The sequence below is a fragment of the Misgurnus anguillicaudatus genome, chromosome 24 (assembly GCF_027580225.2).
Source record: "Misgurnus anguillicaudatus chromosome 24, ASM2758022v2, whole genome shotgun sequence".
In the NCBI taxonomy this organism is placed as follows: Eukaryota; Metazoa; Chordata; class Actinopteri; order Cypriniformes; family Cobitidae; genus Misgurnus; species Misgurnus anguillicaudatus.
In genome coordinates this window covers 40453446-40478648 of record NC_073360.2, presented here as the reverse complement: position 1 = coordinate 40478648, position 25203 = coordinate 40453446, and the positions used below count along the sequence as shown (strand labels likewise).

Genomic DNA, 25203 nt, shown 5'->3' with positions numbered 1-25203 from the left:
CGGTTTCCTGGAAAAGGATTAACGTTAAACATAAACTAAAATAAATGTAAGAGCTGTCCAAACTGAAAACAACTTGCACTGACATATCTTAAAGGTGCAGTGTGTAACTTTTAGAAGTATCTAATGACAGAAATGCAATCTAATATACGTAACTATATTATCAGGGGTGTATAAAGACATTGCATAATGAACTGTTACACTGAAAAAAATGATTTATGAATTTAATCAATTTTTTTTAAGGTAAGTGGTTGCAATCAATTTATTTAAGCTACATTTAAACAAAAGTATTATATTTTATTTTACGTTACTAATCTTTTTTGTTTGAATGTAGCTTGGGTGGACTGATTGCAACCACTTGCCTTGAATTTTTTTTATTGAATTCAATGAATCATTTTTTTCAGTGTATGTGTTTATTAGCTACAGAATAAGACGTTTTTACCTACATACATCACGGGTACCCTTACATGGAAGTCGCCATTTTGTGCCGCCATGTTTTTACAGTAGCCCCAAATGGCGTTTTGTCGCTAGTTCTGTATTTTGTCCTAGACAACGTGTTTTTCCTGTGGCGGCTACCGTAGCTTCTCTATGCATTTCGGTGAACGGTGGACTGAGCCGTTTGTTGCCATTCACAATCTCACTGCTAGATGCCACTAAAATCTACACACTGCACCTTTAAAACACATCACCTTTGTTTTGCCTCAAAATGCGCACAAGTAATGTTTATAGTAAGGCATGTTTGTTAAAACTAGTTATATTTCCTAATTAAACTAAGACCTAGTCCTGGCTTAAGCTAATCCATGTCTGGGAAACCACCCTGTACTCTGGGTCCTTGCTCCTCTCTTGGGTAGCTCTTTCCAATAAAAGGGTTGAACTTAAGTTAAATCATATCCTAAAAATACCTCTGACACAAACTTTCTAAAGGAAGGCATATAAGGAAGAATTTCCCTAAAATATTCAAGACAGGAAAATGGAAAGCACACAGACCCGCCCGTGTGTCTGACTATACAAACAGACTCTCTCAAAGTTAATGTGTCAGAAAGTAACAATATTACAGAAAAAGAAAATAATAATAACACAGATCGAGGAAAAGAAGGTAAAGAAGATGAAGTGAGAGAGAAAAGGAAAAGATGTTTAGAAGAAATGTTTTGGAAATGCCCTAAAATTCCTCTCTTCCAGTAAGGTCTGTGTGTGTTTTGTTTGTGTGGTGTGTCTCTGTGTGTATGTGTGTGTGTGTGTGTTGTCCTTTACTGTTTACTTATGAGTAATCATTTAACCATTGTAATGTGGATCTGTGTCTTTCTATATTGATATGTTTATAGTAAACACACCTGACTTCCTGTATGTTAGGCGGAGCAAAACTTCAAAAGAGTTGAATGGTTTTAATAGAGTACTACTGGTTTCCATTACAAATAAACCATCAGCTGTTGACCACTAAAACCATTACAATATGACTTTATGTATGCTGTGTTTTGGGCCTCAATCCAGTAAGATTCAATAGTGCTCATGTTACATCTCACATTACCAGTACAGACACTGAGACCATAGTTTCCATTAAAACCAATACAATTCCTATTACAACCATTCAATCCATTAGAATTTGTGAATTTGATGGTTTCTATTTTGTTTAAGTCGGTTGATGTTAGTGAAACAAAGCTGAAATGAAACTCAATCCAGTGATATGAATGAGGACCCTGATCATTTGACCTTTATGTCTGACTGATAATGAAATACTCTAGAAACACTTTGCATTAGCTTACATGAATGAACGACACACCTACAGCATTTATTCTTCCATGTTATTTTTAGCATTTACTAATATATTATAAAAATGAAAAGTTGTACCTGATAAAGGTACAATTTGTAAGATATTTGCAATAAAATATCCAGAAACCACTATAGGCCAGTGTTAGATATTTTGTCCAGCTGATTACTAACAATATCTCTAATGTTACAGTCACCTGTCAACAACGTTAATATCCACATTATGGCTTTACTGATGTAGAAACCACATGACAACAGTGTCGTGGACAAATGCGGAAGTATGTGGAAGTATATAGCATCTCTCGGCCTACTCGCTAGTTTGTGGTAAATTTGTTAATCTGAACACTTAATTCTGTGCTGTTTTAACACACCATCGTATTGGACTAATACTGTAACATCTATGACTAACAATTGCGTTTTGAACCTTACATGAAACTTTACATAATGAAATAAAACAATGTCATCAAACGCAACATTTATAAAACTTGATTACTTTACCTCATGTGTTAACATGATTTCTCGTTCCCGTCTGATTGATGGTCATCAGTGGTTGAGTTAAAGACAACAAATCCCATTATTTTACGCTGCTTCAGACCGTCATTAATCTACGGCATTGTTATTGTTTTGATTGTGCGCCCCCTAGCGGTGCAGATTCTACAAATTGTATCTTTAACATTAGTAAATGCACCATAAACTAACATGTAAAAATACAGCAAAAAATATATTTCAAAATATACAAAAATATATATTTGCTTGAAATTTATTTTGAAATATGTTTACAAAAATGTATTTTTCATGTATTTTTTTGATATTTTGGCCTGATGAAGGTCTCTTGATCGAAACGTTGCCGCTTTGCCACTTTTAATTTGTATAAATAAAGGGAGAAGAACAGTGTGCGGTCTTTCTCTTTAATACATTTCTGTATATTTTGAAATATATTTTAAAATATTTTTATTCACGTCGCAATTGGAATTTGTAAGAAAAACTTTGTATGTTACAAACCTGTAAACATAACGGGTTTGAAAAGGTTAAAATTAAGTATATTTTCAACTGCAAAAATATACTTTATAAAATGTAATACAAACTTTACAAACATTTAGATTTTGGCCCCCCCAAAATTTTTTTTTTGCTATATGGGTTGTAAAATTAGTAAAGTATTTGTTTCCCCTGAAGTACATTTTAAAATATATGTTAAAGAGCCCCTATTTTTTGTGAGTTATCGTCTTCAACGTAAATCTCTTTTCTTGGACTACAACAAACACACAGATTGTATGCAACAGTTTACTTCCTGGTCCTGTTGACGTGGACACGACAGTCTTTATCATAACTCCTCCCCTGTAAGTAGTCTATGTTTTCATATTTAAAGAATTTACTACAGACTAAACCATGACTAACCCTACAGTCACATTAGCTACAAAAGTGAACGACACCGAGCGACACACACTCGCTTGATGGGCATTCCTTTGCTAGTTTCTAAAAGCGGTATCAAAAGTCACTTTAGAGGTATTGTTAAGTTACAAAAACTGTGTTTTTGGATTTAAAAGTATTTATTTCTCGATAAAAGTAACAAAATATATGAGATAAAATGCCAAACTTACCAGATATATACATAAATACGCATTTTCCGCCATCTTGAATTATTTTCTCAGACTCGACCACAAACCTACGTCACGCTGCTTCTTCACTCCGATTGGCAGTCGCTTTGTCGCATCGCTCAGCATTTGCATAAAAGAGCCTGCTTGTCTATTTTGGCCCCGCCCGTCGCTTGTCGCTGGCAAACGGCCACTCCCATTAAACATGAATGGTAGCCTGTCGCTCTGTCTCTGTCTCTTGTAGCTAATGTGACTGGGGGGTAAAACGCAAGTTTTGTGCAGTGCAGAGTAGCACTTGTTGTTTGTTGTTTCTACGATCACAAATGCAGACATGTTTTTATGTTTTTTTCGTATGTTGATCGATCAGCTTGGTCATCTGCATTTTCTGGATCAGATTCAGCTCGTATAGACGGTTTCAGCAGTAACAACACAAACAAGCGGCTTTCGTGGTCAACACGTAACTTCCGGTAAACTCTGCTAAGAATAAATAACAACAAAGTCATTTTAAAGTAGTTTATTTATATAACAAAATAAACAACATGTAGATTACTTAGGAAACCAAAACCTTTGTTATATTGGACGAGGTATTTGTTTAAGAGTTCAGTTTAGCAACTAGTCAGACCATTAAAAAAATAGAAATCGGAAGTTCCAACCACATGCGTAATCACATCACTGAACGTGCGTCCAATGAAACAGTGGCAGCCGGAGACTTATTTTTTGAGGGCACACAATGTGAAACTTGTCACAGCATGTATGTAGCCGTCATATGTGTGTGGCTACCCTGCTGAAAAATCCAGCATCAAACCAGCATGGGAATTATGCTAGTCTATGCTGGTTTAGCTGGTGGTCTCCAGCATACCAGCACCAAAACACAACATATGCTGTGTCTTGCTGGTGCTAATGCTGGTTTGGTGCTGGTTTAGCTGATGCTAATGCTGATGCTTGTTTAGCTGGTGTTCACTAGCAAACCAGCACCAAAACACAGCATGTGCTGGTCTTGCTGGTATGCTGTTTTTTCAGCAGGGTAGTCATATCAAAATATGTGTTTGGCGCATCATGTAAAGCATGTGCATCACGTGTCATGTCAAAATAAGTGCATGCTACTCGCACAATCTCATGTGTAATCAAGAGTTTAGTGTTAAAGAGCACCTATTTCATTGCTAAAAACAATGCTATTTTGTGTATTTGGTATATTACAATGTGTTTGCGTGGTTTGTGGTTGAAAAAACACATTATTTCAACATACATTATCGTACATTTTTGTAGCTCCAGATTTCACTCTCGTCCTGAAACGCACAGATTTTAAAGCGCTGTGTCCCTGATTGGCCAGCTAATCTGTATGTTGTGATTGGCCTGAATACCTCTGACGTCAGCAGGAAATGTGACGCTCCTTACCATGTTTAAAAGATTCGCTCACAATGCAATGCTAACAGGAGTTAACTTACAGGCTGTTAGTCTGAAGCAGGAGGAATTATGATAATGTCGGTCTCCACTACATCCCCAATCCCAGGAAGTAAACTGTTGCCTACAATCCGTGTGTTTGGTGTAGTCCAAGAAAAGAGATTTACGTTAGAGACGATAACTCGCGTCATTGTGGTTCACATGACACAACAAACACATATTTTGAATTCCCATCTTACGGGAAGAGCAGTCACCAGTTGTCACAGGTAATAAATACGATATTAATTCCTGTTGGCATTGCATTGTGACTGAGTCTTTCAAACATGGTAAGGACCAATCCCTAGTGTTGTAGTTCTCGAGACCGGTCTCAAGACCACTTTTTAAAGGTCTTGGTCTCGTCTTGGAATCGACCGCATTTTTACTCGGTCTCGTCTCGGTCTCAGACAAAGAGGACTCTGAATTTTATTTCAAGACCACAACTGATGGCACATCACAAATTTATTTTTCATCATTAATTTTATGCAGTTTATGCAGGTTTGGCATATGATGTTGGCATTGTTTAAGCATTGTTTAAGTTTCTCCCAATAACAATTTTTCTAATTCTATTACAAAAACACCAGCATTGTGTTAAGTGGATGGCAAGCCATCGAAAGACAGTTCAGAATAAAAGTTGATTTCAGCTCTTTAGTGTTTGTTCACTTTTATTTGCTTATAGACAAAGATAAATTCCCACATATCTGCAATGCCTTTGATTATTTTATCAACTTCACACATGTTGGTGTATGTGGTTTACGGGGACATCTCCATAGACGCAATGCATTTTATACTGTCCAAACTGTTATATTGTGTCACAAAAACCTGTTGCCAGTCTTTAATCCATGAAAAACTACCATTTAGTATGTTTTTTTAGCTTTTCTGTTCGTAAACCACCTTTATAGCATAATAACCATGTCATTATACACTATTCATGTCCTCGTAAACCACATAGACCAACCCACACACACACATGCACGCACGCACACACACACACAGACAACAAGTGCCTATTCATATGCATATTCCACATTTTATCATAAGTATTTTAATGCAGTGACTTGCACTGGTCTTGACTTGGTCTCGGTCTGTCTTGGTCTTGACTTGGTCTCGACCCTTTAAAGTCTTTGTCTTGTCTCAGTCTCGGCCTGTCTTGGTCTTGGTCATGACTTGGTCTCGGTTTAGGTGGTCTTGACTACAACACTACCAATCGTACAGATTAGCTGGCCAATCAGGGCTTTTCAGAACGATGAGCTTTGTACAAAATCAATGTGTTTAAGGGCATAAAGGAGCAACAATAATGTGCGATATGTGGAAAATAATTCCAAAAACTATGCAAAGTTGTATTACACCAAATACACAAAATAACATTGTTTTTTGCAACATTATCGGTGCTTTTTAAAATATGATGGTTAAAGGAACAGTATGTAGGATTGTGGCCAAAACTGGTATTGCAATCACACAACTGGTGTTCAATACACAAAATGACAGTGATATAAGTATTTGAAATGAAAATGATTTCTTAATGTCTAGTGACATATCAGGGCCATTTTATGATTAATTGATATACATTTTTTACATACTGTTCCTTTAAAACTAAATAGACTATATTTAAAAAATTACAAATATATTTAATTAAGCTTTACTTTCTACAAAATGCATTTAGCCCAGAGAAACTAATGCATTTACTAATGTTAACAAATACACTAAAGTGATACCAATACTTCAAAAAGCAAAAGAGCAGCATCATATCAGAAAATCATGGGTGGGCTGCTTTTACTGTTAAATGATATATTTTTGTATTTCTTTATAATTGAGTCAATCACCTGTAGATGTGATGAATTTCACACTACGATAAGATGATCCATCATGCACGATAGAATCTTGTGGGATCTCCTGAAACTCATGTCGAGAGCAATTTGACAAAAGCCATCATATTTTGGGGGGGATTTTTGTCCTGAAACTGTGTGGATGTACAGGTGTGATACTACAGGTGTGATTGTACCTGTATTGTAGGGGCGGATTTACAAAGAACTGAGCCAAAGAGATCATTGAACCGAAGCAAAACAAGAATGCTTTCATGATGAACCGAGTCTTTCGGTTGTATACTGTAAAGGTAATCATTCAGGAATGGCGTGGGATGTTTCTGTAGACGTGACGTAATGTTTGTAAACCGAAGGAGGTTTCCCAGTGTTATTAAATGAAAAATCAATGTAGTTGTTTTATGATAAGATTATTTTGAACGAAGATACCAGAACACACACCGGTATGTAGATATTTATCAGATTCCTTTTAAGTGATTTAAATAAGTGTAGCAGAAAATGTGTTAAACCATACGTCATAATAAACAGAGACAAACAAAAAGCCAGACTTGTTGTGTTATAGATGTGTCATCTGACAAACACTTCCTTATTTTGAACTCTCTCTCAATATCTTCATTAGCATGTATAAAGAAACTCTCTCTCTCTTTCTCTTTTGTCTCCTCCCACCTTGTGTGCTTTTATTGCTGACCGACAGTGCTAAAGAGGAAACACTTGTGGTAAGGGCTGTCTCTCTCTCTCTCTCTCAAGTTTATACAGTCTGCTTTGAGGGTTTTATTGATAAACTGTTATCAGATCAGTTTAATCCGTCTGTTTCAGGACTTTTGATCACTCGTGCAGTGAACAGGTTAGATATGAATAGCTTTGTTTGTTTTTTGTTTTGTATTTGATTGGCCAGTAGGGGATTTTATTCACTTTCATTTGAGTTTCGGTTTTCTGTATGAGAATAGAAAAGGCTTTTGTTTTCTCTGTGAATGCTTCTGAACTCAGTTTAGTTTAATGTTTGATGTAAATCCACATTCACTGCATGCGGTAAGCTACTACAGATCATTAAGATCAGGTAAGTTCAGTTTTCAATACTGTCTTCATTCAAATCAGCTTATAGTTAAGTGCTTGTGTTTTATTCCAGTGTAATTCAATTTAGGTTAGTTCAGTACAATGTAAAAATGCCGTATGTGTTATTTTCAAACCAGCATTTGGGTCAAAAAGGGACGAGGGATGTGTTTTAACCCAAAAATGGCTTAAAACAACCCAGCATAGGTTAAATTACAACCCATGGGGCTGATCTTGTCCTTATTTGACCCAACACTGGGTTAAAAATAACCCAGCATTTTTTAGAGTATATGGTTCAGTGCTGTCTGTCTCAAGTCGGTTTCATTTAGTTTAGTTCTCGTTTTGGAATCAGTTAAACATTTCACTCAGTTTAGTTTAGGTCAGTGCTATCTATTAAGTTTCGTGCTTGTTCCAGTTATAGCTCATCTCGTATGCATGCTAAAAAATGCCGACTTAATTTCAACCCAGCGTTGAGTCAAAAAGGGACAAACCCCGCCATTGGGTTAAATTCACCCCGAAAATGTCTGATTTGACCCAACAATGGGTTAAAACAACCCAGCATGGGTTAAACTACAACTCATCGGTTTGGGTTTGTCCCTTTTTTACCCAGTGCGGGTTGAAAAAACCAAGCATTTTTAAGAGCGTAATTTGACCTATATAGATTAAGTAAAGCATCTTATTCAATTTAGTTGAGTGAAGTTTAGTTCAATGCTGTCTGTCTCTAGTAAATTCAGTTTAGCATAGTTCTCGTTTTATAATCCATTTAACATCTCATTCACTATAAGTCAGTGTAAAGTAACGCTTGTCCAGTTAAACAGCTTGTTTAGTTTAGTTTAGTTTAGTTTAGTTTAGTTTAGTTTATTTAGTTTAGTCTAGTCTAGTTTAGAGTCAGTGTAAAGTAGCGCTTGTCCAGTTAAACAGGTCATTTAGTTTAGTTTAGTTTAGTTTAGTTAGTTTAGTTTAGTTTAGTTTAGTTTAGTTTAGTTTAGTTTAGTTTAGTTTAGTTTAGTTTAGTTTAGTTTAGTTAGTCTAGTCTAGTCTAGTCTAGTCTAGTCTAGTCTAGTCTAGTCTAGTCTAGTCTAGTTTAGAGTCAGTGTAAAGTAGCGCTTGTCCAGTTAAACAGCTCATTTAGTTTGGTCTAGTCTAGTCTAGTCTAGTCTAGTCTAGTTTAGGGTCAGTGTAAAGTAGCGCTTGTCCAGTTAAACAGCTCATTTAGTTTAGTTTAGTTTAGTTTAGTTTAGTTTAGTTTAGTTTAGTTTAGTTTAGTTTAGTTTAGTTTAGTTTAGTTTAGTTTAGTTTAGTTTAGTTTAGTTGCGTTTCGTTTCGTTTAAGTCAGTGTAAAGTAGCGCTTGTCCAGTTAAACAGCTCGTTTAGTTTAGTTTAGTTTAGTTTAGTTTAGTTTAGTTTAGTTTAGTTTAGTTTAGTTTAGTTTAGTTTAGTTTAGTTTAGTTTAGTGTAAAGTAGCGCTTGCTCCCTTCATCCAGTTAAAGAGCTAGATTAGTTTAGTTTAGTTTAGTTTAGATTAGTTTAGTTTAGTTTAGTTTAGTTTAGTTTAGTTTAGTTTAGTTTAGTTTAGTTTAGTTTAGTTTAGTTTAGTTTAGTTCAGTGTAAAGTAGCGCTTGCTCCCTTCATCCAGTTAAAGAGCTAGATTAGTTTAGTTTAGTTTAGTTTAGTTTAGTTTAGTTTAGTTTAGTTTAGTTTAGTTTAGTTTAGTCAGTGTAAAGTAGCGCTTGCTTAGTTTAGTGTAGTGCTATCTTTATTCAGTAAAATCAAAGTTGCATGCTTGTTTTAATTCCAGTTGAGTTATAGCTCATTTAGTTTAGTTGGAGGTAGCTAAATATATTTTAGGGTAATTAAGTTGAGTGCTGTCTGTCTGTAGTGAAATCTGTTTTAAAAAAGCTTTTTTGTAATTCCAGTTAAAGAGCTCGTTAAGTTTATTGTAGTTTAGTTCAATACTGTCCATCCATCTCTAGTAAAATCTCTGTCTCTAGTTTCAAGTTTCATGCCTGTTTTAAATTCCACTTAAACAGCTCATTTAGTTTAGCCGAGTGCTGTCTATCTTCAGTCAAATGTAAAGTTGCATGCTTGCCATTTCAGTAACAGTTCATTAAGTTAAGTGTAGTTTAGTTCAGTGCTGTCTGTCTCTAGTAAAATCAGTTTCATGTTTTATGATTCCATTTCAAAAATCTCATTAAGTATATACTCTCTCTATTTGAGTGCACACCTAAGTTTAAGTCGCGCTAAACGTGAGCTAATGGTGCATGAAGGTGTGTTCCAATGGGAATTCCCATGTGACAGTATCGGTGACATCATCATTCTGTTTCGCTCTTGAAGGCATGCAGTTCCTGTTTTAAATCAGTCTGGATTCATACAGCAGGCACTAATGAAACCATGAGGACCTCTGTCTGTTCTCTGTAAGTATTTCTGCAGTCAGCACAGCTTTAATACTGTAACAATTTACTGATACAATGAGTTTGTGTGAGAGATTGAAAAGTTAATGTGTGTGAAAGAGAGAAAATGTGTGTGTGACAGTCATTTAAGAACAGGGAAGTTCACCTCAGTCTTATCAGTTCTCATATGTCTGCATTTGAATGTTTTGATCTAGCATTAGAAAGAGTAAGAGGAAATCAATTTGCATTTGTTTTTTTTCCTGCTCTGCTATCGTGACAAAGAGTTTTTCTTATAGTTGCTCACTTGTGTGTTTGAGACATTATATCATGATTTCCTGAAACAATTTGTATTGTGAAAAGCACCATGCAATAACTTGATCAGACTAATGACGCAAATCAAAAGGCAGAAAAACACATCTTTTGTTTCACTTCAGCATTTCTCATGTCAATGTTGCTGGATTTGTAGTTTAATGTGGTTGCATCCTCTGATCTCTGCTGTTGAAGAGCCAAAAGTCCTGCAGGGTTTGATCTCTAAGGTGTGTTTGAGCTAAACTCATCAGGACAAAACCAAAAATCAAAACCTAAACTGTGGGTGCAACCATTCAATTCAGACAGTGCTTTCACAATTTTGCATTAAAGCACTTGATGTCCGCTGGCATAGACATCTTTAACCTTTTAAATATTAATACTTTATAGTGTTTATCCATGAGGAAGTGAAATTTAGTACTTTTTGCTCAGTTACAGTAAGCTTGAAGAATATTAAGGCTTCTTAGTTGCATTATGATAAGTCAAGGAGTAAGCACTGTTGTTTGTTGCAGTAATGACTCATGGGAAATTTAGACAGTTATTTATTGTTTTTTAGCATAGAGGGGTATGCTAATGTGACATGATTTTGTGTGTGCCTACTCAACTATATTTTGGGAACAAATTTGCACCCAAAAGTGAGCAAAACCTCTTTTGGGGGATGTCCTTATTTGTAAAAATGCTATAAAGATATAGTAAATAGGTTTTTTATTCACTGTAAAAATATGCAGCATTTGTTTTTCAAATCAACATATATTTTTAAACTTTTTATAAGTTAAATCAACTTTTTACAAGCCAAAACTTAAAACAAAAAAAAGTAGGTTGAATTGACTTGCACACTGCAAAAAATGAATGCCTTGTTTAGTTTTTTTGTCTTGTTTTCTAATACAAATATCTGTAAATTCTTAAATTGACATAGATTTACTTCGTAAGCAAGTGGCTTAAGATATTAAGTCTTGTTTACTGAAATAAATGATTAAAAAAATAATAATTATCTGCCAGTGCAATAAGCAAAATAAACTTACATTAAGATGAAGTGAATTAAGTTGCTGGCAGATATTTTGACTTGTTTTAAGTAAACCAACTCTTGATTTTCATCATTTTGTTCAGTGAACAAGACTTAATTTATGAATTTTCAAATATTTATATTAGACAACAAGACAAAAAAAGTAAGACATTCATTTTTGCAATGCATAACCAAGTTTTACAGTATTGTAAAAATGCATAAAGATTATAGGTTAGGATTAGGTTATAGTATTTATAACTAACTAGTGCTTTATAAAACAATAAAAGTCTAGGGAATGTCCTCATTTATATAGATAAGTAAACGAGCACATGTGTTTGTGTGTGGGGGATGTCTAGTTCTTACTTTTTTGGTTGTGTGTTTTTTTTTCAGGCTTCTTGGGATCTTAGTACTGCTTGCAGCCAAAAACGGTAAGAATGACATCACAAAACTTCTGACTTTTTAATTCCTTGTAAGATCAGGTGTACATTTATTTAGCCACATGAGATATCAATTACATTTTTTTTAAAGACTTTTTAAAGATTTTTTCTTCTGACTCGCTATAGACACAAATTAATGTCTTAATGGGATAGCTCACCCAAAAACTTAACCTTAAGTTGTTCCTCCTGAACACAAATTAAGATTTTTGAAAATTGTAAATATCCAGACAGATGGGGCACCATTGACTTCCATAGTATTATTTTTTCATGGAAGTCAATGGTGCCCCAGATCTGTTTGGATATTAACATTTCCCAAATGATCTTCTTTTTGTGTTCAGCATGATTATCTTGAAGTTAAGTAAATGATGTTTTAACTACCAGATTCTTGTGTTTTAAGTTTCATATAGACTCAAATTTGACCTGTTTGTATTGTGATTGTGTCTTTGTCCAGGTGACGGAAACGCAGTTGAAACCTTCACGGGTGTTTTGGGTCAAAACGTCACATTACAGTGTCCTAAAACCCGGACTATTCCTGCCACACGATTGTACATACAGAAAGAGGATGGAGCCAATCAAGTATTCATCAATGGTTTTGATACAGAGAAAGAGCTACCAGTGAAACTTAAGTACAAATACAGGACCAACGTTAACCGAACAGACCTCAGCATGGAAATGAAAAACATCTCATTTCCAGATGAAGGATTGTACAGCTGCATTGTTTTTTACACCCCAACAGATAAAGAAGAATTCACATTCCATCTCAAAGTCACAGGTTTGACACATAATTTATAATTACATGGTTGGGCATAACTCATATCGTCTGTCGGTTTTATGTACATGCGTATTTGTGTGTCTATATGTGGGCGAATGTGCATTCGTGTTGGAAACTCAATGCTGACTAAGGGCCCGGGATATCTTTATTGACGTGGTTTCTAATAGTTTATAGGGAACTGAAACATCGTGGGTGGGGTGCTTCTCCAGATCTCTAAAATGTCACTCTGTTCCCTCCATTTACAGCCGAGTACAACGTTCCCAATCTGACGGCAAACTGCAACGAACCCAACCCTGTGACCGGCGGGAAGAAATGTGAACTGTTCATCTTGAACTGTTCGTCAACAGGTGGTTACCCTCAGAGTAACGTGGAGTGGTCGGGGCTTAATTCAAGCTTAAAACGTATCATCCACGACAAAAGTTTTCAGGATCCAACCTCCAAAACATGGACCATTATTCAAACCATCTCATACCTCTGCAACAAACCAACAAACATCAGCTGTTCAGTAGACACATCTGTTTCAAACATTGTCAGCATCTGTAAGTATGAAAGAAGATGATCCAATAGACTTCCGGTTCATCGCTTTATCTTTGTGACTTTATGATCGTGTTTGTCTTGCAGGTGAAACAGGAGATAAAGATAAGAAGTTTCCTCTGGATGCACTTGTGATTTCAGCAATCGTTGTCACGTTGCTGATTATTTTTATTTCATCAGCTGTTTACATTATAAAAAGATGGCGACCCAGGAGACGTCTCCCACCAGGTACATGAGAATAATCAGCCTGATCGCACGAGAATTCATACGTATTTTAATGAATTGGCTAATTTGTACGATTGAACATAAAAAACAATAATAAAAACCCCACCGCTAACCCCAATGCCACAGGGCCAAAAGCAAATCTTACAAATATGTGCAAATGTGGTCTTACGAATTAGCCACCTTGTAGCGCTGGAAAGATTGAAAGAAACATAAGCGTAACTTAAAATTGAGCACAGTTCACAATTTGTTAATTTTTAATTAATGCATTAGAATTGAAAACAAATATAATGTCCATCACAACAATGTTATAATCATAAATCCTAATTTGAATTTATAAAGCTATAAGTCTCAAAAAGCGTGATCAAAATTTTACGTTAAAATTACAAAAAAATAAGGCGTGTGTGTCACTTTTGAGTGTTTTACCAACAAAAGCCACTAGGTGTCATCGGTTTGCTGCATACTCTTGTCACAAATAAAAAAAGTACTGTCACTGCATTACTATGAAATATGAAAACTACACTATCAGAGCTTTCCAAAGATATATAGTTTGTCAAGATTTTTAGGTTTAGATAGAGTATTCGTGTTATAAATAAGTAAGTACAAGTATGTGGGCCCGCCTGTAGGCTCATGATAGTTTAGAAAATGACTCTCACTATTACAATATTTTCCCAGAATGATGCTGACAAATGAAAACTACACTCTCAGAGCTTTTCAAAGATATATTGTTTGTTGAGATTTTTTAGGTTTAGATGCTGAGTTTACACCAACCGCGTTTCAGGCGGCAAAATCGCGTCTACCGGGCGTGGTTTGCCGCTTGAACAATTTGGATGCATTCGCGCGTGTAGAGCGGAGTAGAGGCAAACTCCGCTTCTTGTGGGAGGGGCAAGTGCTATGCTATGTCTGTTTGCAAGATGACTGATGTTGATTGTGCATTTATCGAGAGAGTTACCAGTTTGTATTTGGTAACCTTACTATAGGTGGAAAATAAACGGTGCGGGTCGATAAACGTCACGTGACTCAAAAGTAAAATGTGTATTTACAACTTACCAGGTTGCACAAAGTCCTCACTGACTCTTCCAAGCGAGGTCCTTTTTATTCCTGTCTCCTCTATAGAAATAAGAACTTGTGTCGTATAGCTCCGTGTGACTGCTTACGGACAATATCAAGCGTTGGTTGAATGAGTGACTCCTGGCGGGGCTGCCACCACAGCAGCAAGCAGGCTCCTGATTGGTTAACGTGGCGCGAAATTTCGGCAAAGTTCAAAATGTTCAACTTGGGCGTCAGCCGCAAATTCGTGTGAAACGCAAAATGCACAAAAAGCACCATTCGAGCGCACAACGCTCAACGCTCAATTCCCGCCTTTCGCACGCCTTTCTGCCGTGCCGAACGCCTCTTCCGCACCGCGGGACCTTCTGACGCGTGGCAACATGTCTGCACATTGACTTAACATTGGAATCACTTGCGGTTCACGCCTCTACCGCGGTTGGTGTAAACGCAGCATTAGTGTTATAAATAAGTAAAAATAATGTGGGCCTGACATTTTAGATAATGACTCTAACTATGTCAATCTTTTTTGAAAATGACAATGACAAATGAAAACTACACTCTTAGAGCTTTTCAGAGATATATAGTTTGTCATGATTAGATCAGAATTCACATGCAAAACACCGAAGTAAAAGTAAGCGTCCGGCTGGCGGGACAGTGACATTTAGCAGGATTATCAATGTTTTGAGACACACTCTTTTCAAAAATGAATCGCTTACTAGGCTACATGATATATTTTAAAAAACATTGCTGCAATATCTTTTATAGAGGCTTAGACCTTTCCGAGATAAGCAGTTTGATATATTCGATCAACATTTACATTCAAAATACTAAAGTAAACTTAGGTGTCCCGTATACGGGACATGAGACAGTTAAGGGTTAAATAGATTTAGTTGCTATCCAGCAAGCAATAGCCGTAATTTCACCATCTACTGTAGGTTAAACCCAATAGTCGGGCTATGAGTACCCCACCTCTAGCCAAAATAAACTTAAATTTAGTTAGTGTTTTTTGCTAAATAATAACTTAGCGAGATGTTTGATAATCCATCATGTAAGTGGAGTCAACAATGATTACAATGGTTTCACTTATTTATTTATTTAATTTTTTGGCTATGGTTAGACCTAAATTTGCCTCGTTTTAGCCTAGACGTCTTTGTAACGTCTTTTAGACTTCTTGCTGGGTAATAGCACATTGATCTTCAGACAGTTTGTGTTAATCTCTGTCTTTTCTTTATGAATTTTCTCCACAGATGATCCCGATCTTGGACTTCCATTAGAGTGAGTATCTTCTTACTCTGCTCTCGTATCACCAAAGACTCGATTTCATTAAAACACACGAGTACAGTGTGACTGATAAAATGCCTGTATTTCTAACTAGTGACTGCCATTCGCAACCACAGGAGAGCTGAGGGGTGAGATTCACGTTGAGACGTTTCTGAGGATCATCTGCGTACGCAGACGGACCTGCAGCATCCGACGGACCTTTGACCTCGACGGTCATCGTGAAGGAAGCTCGTCTGACTGAACGCTATGTATTTAAAGTGACTTTACAACAGGCTGCTGTAAGAGATGTTTGACCTCAAGTCACTTGAACAGAATAACGCTGACTGCATGTTACCTTTTATAACACCGTTATTTATGTGGCATAGCCGATCATTGAGGAGCAGCTCAGGGTTTATTTTTGTTAAATAAAACAGGGATTTATAGAGGTGCACTGAATAATGAATGTTTAATTGTATTGAAAGTAACCCAGATAAATCCTATAAAACACAAATGTATCTTGTGAAACAATTGCAGTATTTAAAATGTCCAGAAAAAGCTTGAACCCTTTCCTAAGGGCTAACAGAAATAAATAGCCTGATCAATTCTGGATCAATATGTCTGATGCAGTGCATATTCAAATGTTTTATGTTAAAATAACTCAGACTTTTCTCTAACTCGATTGAATTGGCGAATGTTGTTCATGCTGGGACATTTCATTTGCTTTTTTTTTAAAAGCTCTAGTTCTCAAAGAAATTTATTTTTATACCATAGAAACATGACGACATACTGTGTTGTTTTCTTCTGTACGTTTACTTTTATCGCTATAGAGTAAAGCCTAAATGTGTCTCTCTTTTAAACCATTACTGACATGATCTCTTCTAGCATTTTAGATTATTTTGACCTGGTTTCATAGATAAGCCAGGATTAGGTCTTAGTTAAGTTAGGATATTTAAGTAGCTTTTATAAATATGACTTGTTGAGACAAAGCAATGGCGCAGATATATTTTAAGATATGTCAGGGTTGTTCTCAGTTAAAACACCTCAAACATGCATTTTAGTCTGCGACTATCTGTTCTCAGGTTGAGCGTAATAGAAAATGTTTCTATTCAAATGAAAACCGTTTCCTACTGGAAATATCTTAATGCACTTTGCTTTCTGACCTCTGACTTTGTAATTTATTAAAAAAATAACTTATTTCTGTGTTTTTAGCTGAAATAAAAAAACTAATTCAAATGCATCTCGACTGTGATTTCATTATTTTTGCAAAATAAAGTATAAGGACTTAATGTCTACTTTGGTTTCATGATGTGTCTTTATTATATGTAATGTATCTGTAAAAGTTGCATCAATAGTCAGTGTAATGTTGTGCTGTTGCAAGTTTAGACCAGCAGGTGGCATCAAGAGACTTCTTAATAAACAGCAGAAGTCAATCAGTTGTTAAATGACAGCATCTGTTCAGTTTGCGTAGTTTGAGATTACTAAATGATTTTATGTGCCCTTTGTCTCCATGATATACTGTAAGTACATTTACCTTTCTTGTATTTGGAGATTGTGAAATGTGAGTGACATTTATTTAGTGTAGTTGTGTAGCACTGCTGAAAAAAACAATAGAAACCATCACAGAAATTCTAATGGTTTCCATTTAATGACCATTAGGAACCATTAGCTTTTACCATTTAAACCAGTATAAAATTGCTTTTTGTAGTGTGTTTTGGGACATATTCTAGTATGATTTAATGCACCCACCAATATAACCCAACATATACCAGTAGAGACCCACAGAGGCCATTATAGTTTCCATTACAACCAATAAAATTAAATCCAATAGAATTACTGTGATGGTTTCTATATTGTGTTGCAGACGTTATTTATTAAAACATGCTTTTGATATGATTGATAGATACAAACAATTACCTATGGATAAAATCATATCATATGCTATACAGTACTGTTTTCTTGTTGAATATTCAGTTTTTTTCAGAAATAGCTGAAAAAATTTTGGGTTTTTTCAACCGAGCATTGGGCCAAAAGGTACAAACCCATGAAAGTGTTTATATTTGACCCAACGATGGGTTTAAACAACACAGAATGGGTTAAATTACAACCCTTTCTTGGGAAGTAGGGCTGAATAACGAATAATCGCAACTAATCGTTTGCAAAATAAAAGTTTTTGTTTACATCATATATGTGGCATGTGTATAAGAATTATGTATATATAAAAATACACACAAATGCATGTATTATTTTTTAAGAAAAAAAAAAAAATATATATATATATAAATAATAATAATTTTTATTTAAAGGCGCCTTTCATGGCACTTAAGAACAACTTAAAACGTAGGACAATAATAAAAATACAAAATAATCAAATTACATTGTCACATAAAAAGTTTTTCTTAACTATATACATGTGCATGTGTGTGTTTATATACACATAATTATTATACACAGTACACATCCATGATGTGTGTGAACAAAAATGTATTAAACTTATTAACGATTAGTTGCGATTAATCGTTAACTTTGTACCTTTTTGACCAAAAATAACTCAGCATTTTTAATAGTATTGCGGCAATAAAAAAGGTTTTTGCTTTTTTATGTTGTTTTAACTACTTTTTATACTAATACAAGTTTTTTGTTATCACCAGCATGTTTTAATAGGATGAAACACTGTCTGGCACATTAAAAAAAAGGTGTTAAAATCTTCCTTTGAGAAATTAGATCATAAAAAAATGCTGCAGTGCAAGTTTAATCAAATTGGTTATGCAAGTCAATTAAATCTACAATTTTAAGTTTTTGACCAATATTTAGTTGAGATAAGTTATAGCAAGTTTAAAAAATGTATCTAATTTGTCATGTTGATATGATTTTGTTACAGGGTACAAACACTTTTCTTCCCTTATTCATAAGAGATATTTATAAAATATGGGGTCATGAGATGTAAATCTGTGGTTAGTTTTTATCACACATCTTCTGATGAAGTTCGTGACAATGTGTTGTGTAAAAATGTCAAAGTTAAAACCATCTGATGCAATTGTCTCCTATTAAACCCTGAGCTGAAAGTTTATTGACCTTAGACTGCTATTTTTGACCTTTTATTTTGTTAGACCATTTATTGACTTTAGAAGTTAGATTGCTGGTTAAATCTGTCTAGATGATTTCTAGGTGGAGGAATTTTAAACATTAAGTCAGACATTATGAAAAATGAGGTATTTGCCTCTTATAGGGAGATTTAGCGTATAATTCCCGAAACAATGTTTTAATTCCACACCGCACAAAGCGGATTTTCAAAGGTCACAAGACGTTCGAAGTTAAACCTTAAAAGCTTTTGGATAGTGAACAAAAACGTAGACTCCGAGATCATTTTCAAAAATTTAATTTCTCATCTCGATACAAAAGCCTCCTTAAATAAATTTCTTATTGTTTTTACATTTTTGTCGTTTTTACAAAGATAAATTAGCATTTCATAACACAAAAATAACAGATATTACAAACACCAGTTTATGTACAAATGGATGTAAAGATTCTTCATGAAATCCAGGACTGTGTGTACCACCCGCGTGAGTCTGAGGCACTTTAAAATCCACGTTCATACATTCAGCGCTCCTTTATATAGGACACAGTCAGTGATTGTCACATCCATGCTATGTGGCTCAACAGATCATTGAACTGTCACAGTAAAATACAGAAGTGTCCTCGCATGGACAACATCATAGCTTTGTCACTAACTACTATGAAAGTGGTTTCTGGGATCTCTACGCAATCATTTTTGCAGGCCATGCTGAAAATACCATAATAATTTAACTTTCATATGTTAGGAACTCAAGATGGGTGACATCAACTGAAATAAAGGTTATTTCGTTTGTTGGGGGTGAACGCAGGATTTAAAGCTCTTTGGAGTCTAGTACAGCCAGTATTGTAAGTGACCGGAGAAGCGAAGCAGGCAGCCGTGAGGTAAATGACTCTGATGGCTGAGGTACTTTACCGCGGTATAGCTCACACATACACACATAGGTTTGGTTGAGTAGCTAGCACGTTCCATCTGAAACTAAGGCACTTCAGTGAATATTTGACATTAGCCGTAGTGCATAAATCACTGAACGTTGTATTTGCACAGAAAATACAAAATACGAGGGCTGTCCAGTGTAAAATTTAAACTTAAGAACATTTTGTGTGTCAAATGTATAAAGACGACTTCAAATAGTGCTACAACTCTATCAGAGGGAGAGAGAGGGAGAGAAAAACTGCGGTGCACCAAGTGTCCACATGGTGGCGAGCTCGTCTCAGTTTTCTCCAGCCTGCATCGATCCCTGAGGCATTCAGTCTCTTGCACTTTCTCCCTCTTTGTTTCACACAACAGTCTCGTTGCCTTTGCCCGGTTTCACCCAACCGTTGGTTGTCCGTTTGACGCGGTTGTTTCGTCCGCTGTGTACGAGCCGATGAGAACATCGATGCCACGTGTGAAGGGTTTTGGCCGACCACACCCACATACCCGAAGTGATGCCCACTAGCAGAGACATAAACATCCGTAGCATCTCCGCCGCCATGTACGAATCGCGCGCGGACTGGCGAAAGTCCGTCCAGTTCGAGATCTCGTAGAAATAGCAGGCGATGACGCAGGTGGCCGGGACCGTGTAGAGTACGGAAAACACGCCGATCTTCACCATCAGTTGCTCCAGCTTGTCCGTCTTCGTTCCGTCCTTCTGCAGGTTGGAGCGGATCTTAAAAAGAGCGACCAAACCTGCAGCGATGAACAGCGTCCCGATCACCAAGTACGTGAAGAGCGGAGCCACGACGAACCCGGTGAGCGCGTCCAGGTTCTGGTTCCCCACGAAGCACATCCCCGTCAGGTCGTCGGCGTCCACCAGCCGCATGATGAGGATTACGATGGTCTTGACGGCGGGAATCGCCCACGCCGCGATATGGAAATACGAACTGTGCTTCTCGATAGCCTCGTGACCCCATTTGAGCCCCGCCGCCAGGAACCACGTCAGGGTCAGGATCACCCACCAGATCGAACTCGCCATGCCGAAGAAATACGACAGGAGGAAGACGATCGCACAGCCGGTGTTCTTCAGACCCTCCTGCACGAGAACCGGCACTGCTGCCTCTTCAAGGTCACAGGAGATGCGTTCACGTCCAACAGTCAGTCGCACAATAAAGGCCACGCTGTAGATATTGTAGCACATGCTGAGAAAAATGATGGGTCGCTCCGGATATGAGAACCGGGAGGAGTCCACCAAAAAGGTCAGCACGGTGAAAGTGGTGGAAACGAAGCAGAGAACCGCCCACACCGCCATCCAAACGTCCGTGAAGACTTTGGCCTGTCGCCGGTAGAGTCCCGTGTCGTACCCGCACTGCAACGAACAACTGCCGCTCCGCTTGACCCACGCGTACTGCTCCACGCCCGCTCCCAGCGCGATGCACTCCTCCTCCTGCGGAGCCAGAGGCCGGACGGCGTGGAACGGCGGATCCTCGTCGCCCGGACCCTCCATACACATGTTATGCTGATCGTTCGTGGGTGGAAACAGGCTGCAGTTGAGTACGTCGGGCCACACGAACCCAAACTCCTGCAGGACCGGAAGGCATTTCCTCTTCACGGACATGCACATGCTTCCGCAAGGCCCGATCCGGATGGGAACCTTCTCTGTGCACATGGGGACGTAGACGGAGCACAAGAAGAACTATAGGAAATCAGAGAGAGACAACAATTAGATGTTTTGAATTACTAAATCTTAACATTTTAAGCAGTTTAACCTTTTTCAAAACAGGAGTACCCAAACTTGGTCCTGGAGGGACAATGTCCTGCAGAGTTTAGCATTAGGCGATTAGGGTTAATTAGGCTAAACTCTGCATGACACCAGCCCTCCAGGACTGACTTTGGGCACTCCTGTTTTTAAAAATAAAGGTTGCTAAAAAGGATAGAGTGATGCAACAGAACATTTTTTGGTATTTCAAAGAACGTTTCAGTTCCCCAAAAAATAAAAGGACTTTCAGTCTAAATAACTTTTTCCACTGTGCAACCATACTGCCTGACAAAGAATCTTTATTTGTTTCGTATCCGATTTTATTATCAATGACGTACAACACGGCTTGAGATGGGAATTGGGAATATCCAATCTGTTTGTTTACAAGGCATGTATCAGATTTATATCTAATTTATTTCCACATAAAACTGATTGGGGAATATCAGAATCTATTCGCTTTTTCCTGCTGCTTACACGTTCATGAGTCATATCCGATCTTTCCAAAAATATCCGGAATCGTGTCACCTCAATCATGCAATGTAAATACGGTCTAAGAGTGTATGTGGGTGTGCCTTCAGTACAGTATATTTCATTATGTTATGTGTGTAAGTAGTATTGTAAAGATAATGTACCAGCTTTAGAAACAGGTAGTGCAGCGTTGAGTGTTTTCCCGCTCCGTGTGCACATCCGTGTGCATGCGGGAAGTTTTGGAGAATGTGACTGGTACTCTTGGGAGGAAACTGTGGATTTTTTGTCTACTTGGAACTGTAAACCGCTCTAAAAACATACGATTATATATCACTGTGTGGCATGAAGTCCGAGGAAGAAGTGCTGCTGGTTTGAGATGTTTGTGATGTCGGCTTTAATCACGAGATCCTCCGACAAATGCAGACGGGAATCTGAGTGGGATGTTTTTTTCTACGCATCGAATCAATAAAACAACAACTGCCTCTGTCTTCACAGCTCTCACACACAAACAAACACACACATACACAAGAGTCTCTCATAGGCTGCTACTGTTCTTGACATTATATGTAATGCACAATTTACTCAAACCTCTATAGAAACCCTGTGATGATATTAGATTATTATTAAGGAGTACTTTTTGGGCAGATTTATTACACTGAAGAGGACGATCCTCACAAATCAGATTGAAGTGTTTACTGTTTTCACAAAGACTACGTAGAAAACTGTGTATGTGTGTGTATAATCTTTTTTAACAGGGGTCCGTGGTCCCCCAAAAGGCTCAATGGGGCCCCCAGAAAATTTAAAGGAAAAAAGGCAAAGCAAAAATTGTCAAAAGTTTATGTGTAGACAATTTGCTGTCTTTATAGCATCACAATAAATATATAATTTTTAAAATATAAAATATGGATGTATATTTTAGGTAAGGGGTCCCTCGTTACAGGTTTATTATGTGGGGGTCCCTGCCATCAAATTTTAAAAACTTTTTTGGTATATTGATTACTATCAGCAAAACCATGGTTTTACTCCACTAACTATGCTTTAGTCAAAACCATGGTTATTTTGTGGTTACCATGGTTTTACTACAGTAACCATGGCTTGTTTAATTTTTGTAAGGGTATAGAGACTCTGTGTGTGTTTTTGTGTGTTGAGGCTGTTTCAATGTGTGTGTAAATCTTAAGTTGTTTGTGTATGAAGTAGATCATGGCTACAGTCTTTGTTTGTGTTTGTGTGTCTAGGCTAAATTTGTGAGGGACACAAACATGTCAACAGGTCTGTGTAACAGTTTTGTACATAATATTGTCTGGGTATGAAAACTAATACACTAATATAGATTTGTTAAACTGTGTGTCTGTGTGTGTGTGTGAGAGTCTAGGTTTATTTTTAAGATTGTGTGTGTGTGTATAAATGGGAGAATGCGTTGCTGGTATGTGTAAGTCTATATATGTGTGTTTATATGAGTCTGGATGTGTGTGTGTGTATAATTTAAGAATTTGTGTTTGAGTGGGTGTGTCCACTCGAAGTGTGTGTGTCAGATTGTGAGTGTGTATAATATAAGAATGTGTGTGTCTATACATAATTCCATGTGTATAAGTGTATGTATAAATGTGTGTGTGTCTGTGTGTATAATCTGGGAATGTGTGTGTGTGTGTGAGTCTCTATACATAATTTCATGTGTATAAGTGTATATATAAATGTGTGTCTATGCGTGTGTATAATCTAAGTGTGTGTGTTTGTGTGAGTGTGTATATAATCTAAGAATGTGTGTGTGTGTGTGTGTGGGTGTGTGTGTGTGTGGTGTGTGTGTGTGCGTGCGTGCGTGTGTGTATGAATCTCTATACATAATTTCATGTAAGTGTATATATAAATGTGTGTGTGTGAATAATCTAAGAATGTGTGTGTGTGTGTGTGTGTGTGTGTGTGTGTGTGTGTCTGACTGTGTGTAATCCAAGAATGTGTGTGTGTGTGTGTGTGTGTGTGTGCATATGCATGAATCTGTATGCATAATTTCATGTGTATATAAAAATGTGTGGGTGTCACACTGTGAGTGTGTATAATCTAAGGATGTGTGTTTGGGTGGGTGTGTACATTCTAAGTGTGTGTATCTGCGCGCATATGTATGGATCTGTATGCATAATTTTTAGTTGTATTAGTGTATATATAAATGTGTGTGTGTTTAATCTAAGAATGTCTGTGTATGCCTATGTGTATATATAAATGTGTGTGTGTGTGTGTGTGTGTGTGTGTGTGTGTGTGTGTTTGTGTTTCACACTGTTAGTGTGTATAATCTAAGAATTTGTGTTTGGGTGGGTGTGTACATTATCAGTTTGTATAAATGCGTGTGTGTGTATAATCTAAGAATCTGTCTGTGTGTGCATATGTATGAATTTGTATGCATAAGTGTATGTATAAATGCATGTGTGTGTTTGTGTGTGTATACCTTTAGTTGGTTCGAGCAGCCGTACTGGATCAGCGGCGTGAATGTAGTCAGCTGAAGTTCGGCGTCAGACTGCAGCACGTTTCCCACCAGGTTCGGCATCTTGGTCACATTGTATCCCAGATCCTGACACATTGAGATGCGGATCGGGTCGCAGGTCATTTCCTCCTCGTCCCCGAACGCGTGCGCGACCCCAAATACAACCGCGATGAGCAGCGCGAGCCCTAGCCGACCCATCATCATCATCATACCAAAAAATCCGCTGCGTAAAATCCGAATCACTCCACACAAGCTTCAGAGACGCAACAGTCCCAAACTTTCTCCGAGTCCAGAACCGACGGTTCGGGTACTTCACCTGAGCTGCTCCGTTAACGCGTACGGCACCCGTTTGTTCAAATAAACCTTTTTTTATCCGTATCCACACGCAGGCTCGTCCGTGAATTGTGCGCGATCCTGTGTGTCCGTAGCGCAGTCGCGCGGGTTCTGCCCGGTGGAGCTCTAGACTGAGATGGGACAGCTGCCTTGGGACCCGCGTCAGCCAATCAGAACGACAGAGCGAGAATGGGCGGGGCTTGCCATGGCTACAATAACATAAGATACATTTCGACTTTTCTTTCTTAACTTTATCACGTGTTTGGTACATATTTCACATTTTACTTTTTATTACGTTTTTTTAACGACTAAATATTTTTCTATCCTCAATCTATTTGTTAATTTTGTTTATAAAGTTTACATTTGACTTTTTCTTCATATGTAAATCTGTCCGAAGTACTATCATGTATGAGATCTAAGCATGATCTTTATTGTTATTAACTTTGGTACAGCAAAAATCTTTACCTTTTTCCTCACAAGAACTAAAAAAATTATATATATATAAAACTAAAACATTAAAAATGCATTAAAAATGTTTTGTGTAAAAT

The 25203-nt window shown here is 37.1% G+C and overlaps 2 protein-coding genes and 1 long non-coding RNA gene across 4 annotated transcripts; 2 read left to right on the top strand and 1 right to left on the bottom strand.

The window, feature by feature from the left end:
* Positions 1-7332: 7332 nt before the first annotated feature.
* On the top strand, positions 7333-11791 carry LOC141361650 (uncharacterized). 2 transcript variants are annotated; one of them, XR_012367808.1, is made up of 3 exons: positions 7333-7667; positions 9995-10074; positions 11750-11791. It is a non-coding gene; the product is annotated as an uncharacterized lncRNA (long non-coding RNA). The 2 variants fall into 2 exon arrangements; XR_012367809.1 differs by having other exon boundaries at positions 9878-10074.
* Positions 11792-12135: 344 nt separating this feature from the next.
* LOC129438684 (T-lymphocyte activation antigen CD80) lies at positions 12136-16871 on the top strand. The gene is made up of 6 exons (XM_073863402.1): positions 12136-12154; positions 12248-12568; positions 12814-13107; positions 13190-13330; positions 15622-15649; positions 15750-16871. Exons 1-6 carry the CDS (start codon positions 12136-12138, stop codon positions 15778-15780), a joined length of 834 nt encoding a protein of 277 aa, XP_073719503.1. The 3' UTR covers positions 15781-16871.
* A 2123-nt stretch (positions 16872-18994) lies between these two features.
* Positions 18995-24791, bottom strand: fzd4 (frizzled class receptor 4). The gene is made up of 2 exons (XM_055197513.2): positions 24287-24791; positions 18995-21318 (listed from the first exon to the last, which is right to left on the bottom strand). The coding sequence occupies exons 1-2, from the start codon at positions 24530-24532 to the stop codon at positions 19984-19986; spliced, it is 1581 nt and encodes a 526-aa protein (XP_055053488.2). The 5' UTR covers positions 24533-24791; the 3' UTR covers positions 18995-19983.
* Between the last annotated feature and the right edge of the window lie 412 nt (positions 24792-25203).